Source organism: Notamacropus eugenii, chromosome 2 (assembly GCF_028372415.1).
Source record: "Notamacropus eugenii isolate mMacEug1 chromosome 2, mMacEug1.pri_v2, whole genome shotgun sequence".
In the NCBI taxonomy this organism is placed as follows: domain Eukaryota; kingdom Metazoa; phylum Chordata; class Mammalia; order Diprotodontia; family Macropodidae; genus Notamacropus; species Notamacropus eugenii.
The window spans coordinates 285,754,519-285,766,763 of record NC_092873.1 but is presented as its reverse complement, the minus strand read 5'-3'; the positions used below and the strand labels follow the sequence as shown (position 1 = coordinate 285,766,763).

Sequence of the window (12,245 nt, the reverse complement as noted above, 5' to 3'; positions counted from 1 at the left end):
ATAAAGATCAATGGACAGGGCTTCCAACTGTTTGACAGATCAACAGACAGATAACTGTCTGACCATACATACATAGTTACCAGAGAGGGAAGCACCAACATCTGGGTTTTCAAAGCCAGGGGGGCTCTTTGGCTGCTGCCCAGTCACGTCTGTCCAAATATTTCCAATGAGTAAGCCCCAAAGTAAAACCTCACCTCAGAGTATTTATACATTTTCAGAGCCAGAAGGCATCACAACCCTGGAGAACCAGTGCCTCATTAACAAAAGGTGTGGGCTTTCCTACAAATCTCCACCTATCAAACTCCCCTTAATGATCAGGCCCATTAATGGATGGGGAAGATCTTTAATCTCATTAGTATTACATGTTCCCAATCTGTTACACTAGATGCTACAGGGAATTTCCCTTTGGGTAAGCTCTTGGAATCTAACTCTGTCTCTATCTCTCTCTGTCTCTCATCTTTCTATCTCTCTGTCATTCTCTTCTCTGTCTATCTCTATCTTTCTATCTTATCTTGTACTCACTGATAGAGATCATTTACTCTGTGTATCATCTGGAATGTATTTCTGATTTGTATACTCTCAGATTTGCATTTGCTCTCAGCTCAGATAAATGGGTTTATTTGCTACTCATGTGTTCATTATAGGAGTAGCATTTTGTGGGGAGGTAGTAAAAGGCTTGGGAAATTCCTTATTCAGTTATCGTTAGAACCTAAAAATTATTTCCCCTAAACTAACAATATTTAGGTGGGGTGAATAGATATAATTTTAGCCTTGTACCCCAAGGCTAAACAGGAGTTTAGAGAACAAGAGTTCTCTAAAGAGAACAGAGTATGCTTTGCTACTGACCCCCAACTACTGCTTGTCTCGTGGCAAGAATCAAAGCCTCTTTTGCAGAAAGATTAGTGAAGAAGACTCTAGAGATAGCTCTGTATGCCTCCCAGTAAGGGACATCTAGAAAGACCCATGTGGACACAGATAACTCACATGAGCAAAGTATAGCATACATATCCCTACATGTATGTTCCTTTCTCTTCATGCCCCCCTCCATGCCTTCTCTCTCTTCCTTTGTGGGAACAATTTAGGTCATTTCTGGCTCTCCCTTAGAAGAATTCAAGTCATCTCACCTACAAGTAGCCAAGGATACCAATAATCAAGTTAAACATAAAGTAGATATATTGTGGGGAATACAAGGACATAAATGAGACTGGCATTTTTGCTCTACAATAAGGTTAAAATTGTTCTCTTCCTTCCTCATAGAGGTAAATATCCTTTATCCTATGCAAAAGCAAAGTCACTACAGTGATAAGGAAAGGCTCAGAAATGTAGGGAGAATTCTTGTGCAGTGGAAAGAGGGCTGCCCCTCTGCTTGGAGGGCTGATGGCTGGAGCAAAAAAAACACTCCCTAGCTTCCATTTAGAGAGAGCTCAGAAGACTAGCCAACTTTTCATTTCCCACCACTTATAAGCCTTGCATTGGACTCCATGGTCATCATACCCTGGTTCCAGATACCTTTTCTCTCCCTGACCCCCTCCCTTTCTTCTAGCTCTAAAATTCTGTGGTTGACATACTGTGTGATTTGTGTCCATTCCATTTCATAAATCTTCATAGAAGACCCTCCCTCTATGAAGGGCTGTATGCAAGTGCTAGTGTTGATGACAATGATATCTTTCTAGGTAGTACTATTAATGGCAAAAATCATAAATACCCATTACATTTCTTTTAATCCCAAACAAATTCAATGTATTTCTCTCTGCAAATACTGGCCTTGCTTTGGATTACTTTCCCCTAGCTACCCATTCATGACTAATTGCTTCTCTCACATTTTTGTTGTTGAGTCATCTTTCAGTTTTGTCCAACACTTCATGACTCCATTTGAGGTTTTCTTTGCCATTTCCTTCTGCTCATTTTACAGATGAGGAAACTGAAGCAAACAAAGTCAAATAACTTGCCCGGGCTTACCCAGCTAGTAAGTATCTAAGGCTGGATCTGAACTCAGGAAGATGAGTTTTCCTGACTCTAGGCCCAACACTCTTATCAAGTGCACCACCTATGTTTCTGTGACAAAAACAGAAACAAAAGCAGAAGTGTTAGCATTGTGAACTGTAAGAAAGAAAGGAAGGAAGGAACTTGTTTTTTCTTAATATGTCTAATAATCATGTAACTTTTAATTCTATAGGTATTAACCAGGAAATCAGAGCACCTCTAATTACAGGAAAGAAAAAAAGTTCATAAAGATGATGGAGGTGGGAGGCTTCAAGGGATGATTAGAGAAGATAATAGGAATTAATAAAGACTTGTGAGGGAGATCATTTTCTCTGGTTGATTTCCAATTGACTTTGACCCAATATAATATAAATTGAATTCCCAGGAATGTTTCCAAATATATAGACTGTACTATAAGGGAGTTGGTAAACATGGTGATAGAGAGAATAGATTATTTCCCATTTTTTTAAAAATTGTTTATTATCATTTTTATTTTTGAGTCCTTGATGTTAGAAAAAATGTCAAACATGGAGGCCCATCTCTAAGGGGATTGCACTCTAATACATCTAACATAGATAATTATCTGTTTCATCAAGGATAAGATGGAATGGTTCGGTAATAAAATGTAAAGGTCTGAGAGAAATTTTTTTGCTTTGCCCTTGACCATAAGGGAATAAGGTATACATACACACACACACACACACACACACACAGTGTGTGTATATATATATGTGTGTGTGTGTGTGTGTGTGTGTGTGTATGCATATATATACATACACACTATGTGTATATGCACATATACACACATATATGTATATATACACACATACACATATGCACACCTATATCTATATCTGTCTGTGTATCTATCTATCTATCTATTTTACAATGAATATAATTGCATGGCTTTCTAGGAATAATAACTTTACATCATTGGGAGGTCCAACTGGAATTGATCTGAGAAGTATCATCAATTTGGGTTTATAACTTGAGGTTGGATTAAACCTTTCTAGTTTTCATTTGTCCCTGTTTACTCAGTGTATCTAAGCACTACAAATATCTCTAACATATGATAGAGCAATCAGGATTCCTGAAGAATCAATGAATGAATGACACATATTAAGCAATCCTTATGTCATATAAGGCATACATTTCCTTTTATAGGTTTAAATATCAGTGATTCTAAGACCTCGAATGGTAATATCCCTCATAATTAAGGCAACCAACTCACTAGATCACATACAAATGAAGGTGTCTTTTTAATCATGCCTTTCCTGACCCAACCCCCTGAAGATATAGGTAGGGGTCCTGGAAAGCTAATGGATTTTAAAATGCAGTTTAGCTTAAATATCAGGTTAGTCACAAAAATCATACAGCCTCAAAATCTCATTGCATTCCATCTATACTATTTGCTAGAACTAAAAAAAAAAAAATTACTGAAAGATTTTAGGTCCTTCCACAAGGGCTAAAAGAAATGAACTTTTCAGATCACTCTGGTGTTCTTTTTCAGACAATTCAATGACCAGAGTGTTTCACCTCTGAACAATTCTGGTTAATCAGGATTTTCCTATATATTCTTTTTATTAGATATGGAAGTGAACTACTGGACATTATAAGCTCAGTTTATGAGCCATGGTTATGGGCTATTAACAGCACAGCAGAGCTCCCAGAGGTAAACAGTTGGTTGCAGGTTGCAATACAGGTAATATTATGAATGGCAATATTTTTAATCATGAGTCTGAAAGTATTTTATAGTGGCAAATACTGATTAAATTTCTCTGCAACCAATCAGCCAGTGACTCATAATTACTGGGCACCAACAGGATCTAATCCTGCATGAGGTACTGTAAATATCATTCAGCGAAATTCTGAAGTGTAATTTGCACAAGACCTTCAGCTCAATTCAACAAATATTTATTTAAAAAAACCACTGTATGCTGAGCTGTCGGCCCACAAAGACAAAAATGAAACAGCTCCCACTGTCGAGGAGTGTTCATCTTTCCTAGGTGGATACTTCATGTAGGATAGTCAGTTAGCAAGCATTTGTGAAACGCTTACTGTGTGCCAGGTACTTGCAGACTTCATCTGTGATTTCATTGGTAGAGGAAACTACCAAAACTGGTCAGCACCTTCTCTACAATTTATTGTCTGAAGAGTTTTTAATTGTCTTAAGACAGTAAAATATACTTAAAATAATATACTATTATAGATGCGTATGTGTATATACATCTACAATAGATAATTTAATCATATAATCATAATAAAATATACTTAGATAAAAGATACTTGAGTGTTTATTGTCTTAAGAGTTGCCTAGAACACTGAGAGCCTAAGCAACTTATGTAGGGTGATATGTCCCCCCTGTGTCAGAGATGGGACTTAAACATAGGTCTTCTTGGCTTCAAGAGTGGAGCTCCATCTATAGGAGAATGCAAAGAGATAAGTAAACAGAAGAGCCTGCACCATCAAGTGGGGTAAGGAAAAGCTTTGTATTGGAGGTAGTCACTGAACTAAGCCTTGAAGGAATTTTGAGAAGCAAAGATGAGGAGAGAGTAAATTCCTGATAGAGATCTATAACTTCATGGTTTTTTTCTTACCAAGGGCAAAACCAGGTGAATTAGTAGGCAGCTGATTTAGAGAACAGTTGGACAGGGGTGTAGTCTCACTAGAGGAAATACTCTTTCCTCAATGGGTATGTGTATGTTAGTCCTGGGAACAGGTGGTCATTTTAGGAAGGAATTATGGCCTCTGTAAATGCTCTTGCCCTGGGTTAAAGCTCTGTTCACCCTACACCACTTATACTATCACATTGCAACTATGGGTTACTATCTATAACCTTCAGAGAATAATCTTCATCAATATTTCTGAGTGCCTCAATCCCACTTTTAGTTGTAAGAAAACGTAGCATCTTTTACTTTCTCAGATAATAAGCATTATTTTATCACCATCTTTTGCCCTTACAGGAATCCCTGTGTTAAAATATAGTAAAGGACCTTTCTAGGACTCTAGCTATGTCATTGTTTATATATGTTAGTGAGTTTGAATTCTTCACGAATGCTTTAGCTTAGGGAAGCAAATCTGTAAGGTCATTTCTTTTTGAAAAATTTTAATCCTTTTTGCTTTTATACTACCGCCATTTGCAGATATAAACCATCTCCTTTTCTCCCCCATTAGCAAGCCATCCCCTGCTCATTCTTTAGAATCTTTTTTAAAAGGAAAGAGGGAGAAAAGTTTGGCAAATCTAACATGTCAGTTGTCTTGACAATGAATACAATATTCTACACTCAACGTACTATACCCCAACAAAGAAAAGACGGGAGGAGGGGGGAAGAAACAAGTATTTGTTGAGCATTTCCTATTCACCAGGTACAGAACTAAGAGCTTTATTAATATTATCTCATTTGATCCTCAAAACAACCCTCTGAGATAAATTCCTCCAATCAGTTATTATTCCTGGAAAGACATGCAATTTGTTAGAGGAAACTGAGGCAGATAGAGGTTAAGTAACTTGCTCAAGGTCACATAACTAGTGTGTCTGAGGTTGGATTTGAACTCACATCTTCCTCATTCCAGACCCAGAGCTCTATCTGTTGCACCACCCAGCTTTTTACTTGTCACTTTAATATAAATTTTGTCACTTTAATATAAATAGATACACAGGATTTGAGGAGCAAAGATATAAACACAGGCATCTTAATTATTAATTATTATTAATAATCATTGAGTTCTGCAGAATCCTACTTAATGAACCTTTCAGAAATTTATGAACTCTGTTAGATTTTTGGATTTATATAAGTAATGGAGAAGGAGATTCAGAGGACCTGATGCTAAAGAGTAACATTGTCTTCCTGTGAAACAAAGAAATATCTCCAGCTATGATTATTTTTAATTCATCCCCTTTCTATTTTATCCCCAGTCCTCCTCCCCATTCCCCTCACCCCAACCTCAGAATGTGTATTTCTGAATGTGGGAGTGTGACTGGGTGGCAGTTTCTCTGGCCATTATCCATATGTGATAAATTGCATAGTAATCTCTGCCTCGACGTTGTGCATACGCTGTGAGTGTTTAGGGCACTGCAGCTCGGGATCGTTTCCAGTCTTTCATAAATAACCATTAATCTGCCCCCTTTACATCCAACTCTGCCTGCTGGAAATTGCTGCGTGCTGATCCAGTAAAGTGCATTAAAACCCCAATCCAGGTGGTATTAAAGGGATAAATGAACCACAGAAAAGAGACTCTTGTTCTAGATTTTTACTAAGGCATTTTTATCCCTTTTCCCCTCTTTTTCCAAATTCAGGAAATAAATGGCTTTAAATGAATTTTGAAGATATGTTTCTGCCATTGTAAATGGCCCCTGTTCTGGAAAGGACTTGGGTTTTGAAAATTAAATTTTAGCTTCACAGCTATGAAACACATTGAATTCTTGCTACTTTTGTATGATGCAGAGATATTACAATTGACCATATTAAAATGATCTATTTTTCCATGGCATTATTGCTTATGAGAAAAAAATATTAAATTCTTTTTGATTTACTGTCATTTGCTATGGTCTAGTTGTATTAGAAATAAAATATGGAAGAAGTGATACAATGTAAACTGGGTAGTTATGAAACTAAGAGTGTATCTTTGTGTATGAAGGGTCAGGAAGGGGCATCTCTGGGTGGGTATTCCTAATTAATTTATGATCGTTTTACAAAAGGAGACTGAGTTTTTTAAGAAGCAAATTTATCTTTTGAGCAGTGTGGATATTTCTGAGTTAAAATTCTCATTATTATTTTTATCTTGTGCTCTTATCCAATTAAGAAACATTAAGTTTTAAAAATGATAAATGTTTGAGTTTTTTCTCCAGTATAAGATAGAATAACTGTAATAGTTTCTTAAATGATCCAGGATTGTTCTGTTAAATTTGTAAAGGACTCATCATGTAATATGTACTACAGAATAAAAAGATAGTGTTTCACAGTATATCAAATGACAAGTAACTTAAAAAATGAGAAATGTTTTCTGGTTGACGTTGAAGATATTACAAGAATCACTAGAATGAATGTCGGGAGAGTATGGTCAAAGAAAGACCTCCTACCTGACAGTTGCTAAAGGTACAAATGGTAAAAACAAATATATTATCTAACCCAGAATAAAATGCTTATGCTAAAATGTAAAGTAGTTACAAGAAGTTTAGCTTCACGAATCCTGGCAAGGATAATACAAAAGGCACAGGTAAATCAGCATACACCACACAAACTCAATCATTTGCTTCCAAGTGGCTTCTTTTCAAAAGCTAAGATGTCAATTCCATCCCTACATGTTGAATTGACAACTTCTCCTTCCATTAGCATTAATGAGCTACCCACTTAAATCCTCTTTCCAAAATCAACATGGGAGCCAGAGACATCCCCTCCTACTCTCTGTTTTGTGTCTGTATATACCAAATGTTGGCCATTCTCTAAATTAGTGTAAATTTATCAGCTACGGTACATATTACCTTCCATAGCGAAAAATGACTTCTCATAGGAATTAGTGTTAAAATGTAATTTTAATCATCTGTCAAAATACGTTAAATAATCATTACTCACCAGCAGGCTGTTAGGAAATACGCTAAATCTTGGTGAACATGTGACCTCTGCAACTGAGGCATTTTCTACAAAATTGGAGTTGAAAAGGAGCTTGACAGCTTGCTTAATCTAATTCCTTTCTTCCAGAAGCCCTCACATAAACAGTTCTTGAAGAGTGGTTTAAAAAAACAATAGAGACAGAATCCTTTCAGGTCCCCTGTTTCTCAATTGCTCTCCTCATCACAGTCCCAGTTAGTGTCAGCATGATTCTTTTCCTATTCCTGGTTGGGTGGCTGAAACTAACCATAAAGGTGGGGTGAAAAAAAGTGAGTGAGGTACCTTCCAAAGTCCAGCCTCATCCAGGCCACTCCTGTACTTCAGGCTTGGAATTGGAATGAAATGAGACACAGACCATCTAACATTTAATAAAGAAAAAGTTCACTTTCCAATAAAATGGAAAGGGTATTCGTCAAGGATATGACATTGATTCAGTTGGGTGGAGCTTCTCTGTTTCCTCATTTCCCCTTCTGGCGTGCCCAGTGATCAGCTTAGGAAAACTGAGGACCCCTGCCTCCTTGTGGGCTGGGCTTTTGTTCCTAGTAAACCAGCCAGTTTAATCAACAGTTAGAATCTTAGGTTCTTGGGACCAATTAAGTTTTGGAATAGTTTCATTACCTTTGGGTGGTGGTGGGACATGGAAAGGGGAGGAAATGAAAGGGAGACTAGACTGGCTTGCATGTAGTAGATTTTGCTCCTACTATGGGATTTATATTTATAAAACACTTTCCCTCCAAATGCCCAAGTATATACTCCTCTGAACTATCACTGTCTCTTTCCTGGTCTCCCCTCACCATAGGCCAGCACAGTGATGAAAAAGTAGTTGACTTAGAGTCTGGAGGCCTGGGTCCAGCCCTGACATTTTGTGGGGAATGTCACTTCAAGTGAATCACTTAACTACTCTGAGACTTGGTTTCTTTATCTGTGGAGTGGAAATATAATTTTGTCCTACAGACCTCACAGAGCTGTTGTGAGGGCAATGCTTTTTGTAAATCTTTCAGTGCTATGTTATATAAATGCAAATTTTTATTATGGTATTTATAATCTAAGAAAAGGCTAATACCAATAGATAGATTACTATAATGCAAAAATGAATTTGAGAAATGCTTCAGAAAGGTTGAAGTAAAAGTGCTAGGAGAGAAAGTGGTGGTTGTTATTGTTCAGTGGAGTCTATCTCTTTGTGACTCCATTAGGGATTTTCTTGGCAAAGACAAATGGAGTGGTTTGCTATTTCCTTATTTTATGGATGAGAAAAGTGAGGCAAACAGGATTAAGCATCTTGCCCAGGGTCACATAGTTAGTTTCTGAAGCTGGATTTGAACTCAGGTCTTCCTGACTTCAGGCCTAGGACTCTATCCACTTTACAACCTAGCTGGAGGTGAGGTGGGAATGGGGGAGTAGAGGTAAATTGTTTTTGCCTGGGAATTTACTTCATAATACAGTAGGCAGCATTTAAAATGGACATGGGAATAAGAGGGATATTTCATACATAGGAAATTGGCAGGAGTGTGTAGGCTGAACTAGAAGTGGGGAAAGGTGCTGCTATCTGTTGTTCCTCTAGGATAATTAAATCTTTTTTTTCTACTTTTGTAATTGGGCTTGCTTTATTCTGTTGGCTTCTTGTTATTTCTAATTTTTAATCCTATCATTCATTCCTTCATTTTAATCTTCCTTCCCCTAAAACTGTCACTTACAAATGAATCCTCTTTCTAGATCATCTGGATTATTGACAAAAAAGTCAAGCCAGTAGTGTGCTGAAGGTTGTATCTGGTGAAATAATAATTTTTAGCATGTTTGGAGGTCTCCAGATACAGACCATTGATGAAGATGTCTTGAATATGAACCCACAACTAATGATGGTCATACTCAATAGTAAACCATATGTCTCCAGTTACTTATTAATGAGAATTATTATTGTTGCTGTCCTTTGTTTTTGACAAGGACCAGTGACATCACAGGGTCATGTCTTGACTTGGGAATGGATAGAATTTAAGTGAGGCAGATTTGCACAGCAAAGGCAATATGGAGTAAAGTATCAAGGGAGGATACTGGAGTTAGTAACACCTAACCATTGATAGATTTACTGTGTGACCATGACCTTATCACTTAATCTCTTAGAGAACCCCAGGCAACTTTCAAGAATATAAATTCCCCACAAGTTGCTGAAGTAATTTTTACACAGATGTAATCTGGCCCAGATTTAGAAAAAACAAACAATACCCAACAAAAGATGGAAGTCTGCCTGTGAAACTGAATGGGGTAATGTCTAAGAGGTAGAGGGTTGGATTGAAAATCAGCTAAGTTCTTGAATCGTGCTCCTGATCAACTATGTGAACAATTTAAATAATCATTTTTTGTTCAATTTCCTCTCCCAAACCAGAGGGAAAGGAGGTAGGTGGCTTGGTATCGTAGAGAACCCTGGACTTGGAGACACGAAAACTTTGATTTCAATCCTGTTTCAAATAGCTTTGTGACCCTGGTGTGATGGCAATCAAGTTAAGATCTTTTGCTGTTTTTGTTTTACTAAAAGTGCCTCTGATTGAATAATGTGATTAAAGAAGATCTTTTCCTTTCTTTGATGGGCCTGTGCATTGTGGGAAGCTTGATTAGGGGAGTTGTTTTGTAGGAGGGTCCCAAGTACCTTTTGTTTTTTCTATTGAGGTAGTGCATCAGAGGGTTATGCCCTCTGGCTCTAAAAAGTATATAAATACTGTGAGGGTGAGGTTTTTCCTTTGGGGTTTAGTTTTTGTAAGAAGGTTTGAGTGCCAGATGAGGATTCTGGAAAGGTACTTTAAGGAGTCCCACCCCACTGTGAAAACCCAGATGTCAGTGCTTCCCACTCTGGTCGGACAGTTGGGGTCCAACTGTCTGTTGAATTCAGGCAGAAGAAGCCATGTCTGTGGATCTTTTGATTTCTCTGTATTTTCTTTGAAGTTCAGGGTACTGATTCCCCTGAACTAACTGAATGGTATATGTACTTGGTTAAAGGAATGATGTATGTGCTTGATTAAAGTGATCATTAACTCCTCAAAAGTTACCTTTCCTTTTATGAATGCAGATCTAAGAACCTGTGGTAGCAGACCCCCTTATGTCTGCTGGGGTACCTACTGATACTCATGGGTAGGCCATCAAATTTCTCAGTCTCAGTTTTCTCATCTGTAAAATGGGGATAATATCAAAAATATTACTTCTCAGATGAAATAATGTAGACGGTGGCTTCAGGAATCTGAAAGTATCATACAAATCATAGTTGTTAAAATTACTATTATTATTATTTGAATCCTTACCATCAGATGTTACTCATAAGGAGTTTGATGGTCTATTGTAACAGATGTTGATTAAATAGAATGTGCTCTGGTGTTATCTTCAGAGTTATTGTCATTCTTAACCTTGACACTTTCCCTTCTATTTATAGGGACGGAACTTAGCATCAGGGGAGATTGGCTTCTTTCCTAGTGAAGCAGTTAAGCCCTGTCCATGTGTAAGTACATATATTAAATTTTTTTTTTGGTCAATGTAATTGTTTGTTCAAGAACATTCAGAGGAAATTGGTCAGCTTTACTAGAAATTTTATTAATCATGTCTTCTGGGAATCATATTATTTCTTTGTTCTTTGCATTTGAATGTTATCTCCAATGTTATTTAAAATTGCAACAGTGATACACTTTTATTAACAGATTGAAATTTTAAAGTGTTAAAGAAATATTCACAGGAAGCAAATTTAACTTCAGGGAATTTATGAAATTAGATTGTATGGAGATCTTTTATTTCTGAAGAAATAAGCCAAAGCTTACAGAAAAAAATGCATTGAGCAAATTTTCTTTTTCTCCAGTGAGGTGAGAATGGCTTGATTTTAATCTATTTCCTCCATCTTCCTCCCACCCCCAGTCACTTTGAGTTATAGACATAATACATTATAAATAGTATGATTTTTAAAAAGTAGCATCATGTACGCAAATCTTTCAACCAAATCTCTAAATATATATTTCTGTGTATGTTGATATCTCATTACTGTTTTCTTCAACATCACAGTAAAATGTTCTCAAAACATTAACTGCAGTATGATGCTACCAGAAGAAATTAATGAACAGCACTACTTATCCAAATGAAGTTATGAAAAATTCAACTTTATAGAGGAAACAGAGATGGATGCTATTGTTTCCAATTAAATTAAACTTTTTCAAAAATGCCACCATCTTTCCAGGCTTACAGGCTTTTATATTGGAATTGATGACTGTGACCTCCTGTTAACTGATTTAAAGTCTCCTGGACACTAACATGGCAATCTTTTTTTTTTTAATTTAAATTTTATTGAAGGTTGTGTTTTCACATGACAGCATTTCTGGATATATTCTTTTTTCCACTACAGCCCTCCCTCCCTCATTCCCATACTTTCCCTTGTGTTGCTGTTGTTTTGAGACTGAGTCTCCCTTATCTCACTCTGGCTGAAAGGGCAGATCTATTTCCATCTGCTCTTTAGGCAGTCTGCTGGCGTTATGCTCCTGATAGTCCCAGGAGCTTAGGGCCACCATATTGGAGTCTGGGAGGTTCATCATATTAATGCTGGACTTAGTGCAAGCATCCAATATATTTCAGCCTAAAAGTCCTGAATTAAAGGGATCCACCAGCCTTAACCTTCTGCAGTAGCAGAGA

The 12,245-nt window shown here is 37.1% G+C and overlaps 1 protein-coding gene across 2 annotated transcripts in view; it reads left to right on the top strand.

Moving 5' to 3' along the window:
* The window catches only part of VAV3 (vav guanine nucleotide exchange factor 3), a 453,372-nt gene that overhangs the window by 395,125 nt on the left and 46,002 nt on the right, over positions 1-12,245 (top strand). For both annotated transcript variants that reach the window (XM_072644176.1, XM_072644175.1), the window contains exon 21: positions 11,008-11,073. In XM_072644176.1, the coding sequence (XP_072500277.1) occupies positions 11,008-11,073 (66 nt within the window). The remainder of the gene's footprint in view (positions 1-11,007; positions 11,074-12,245) is intronic.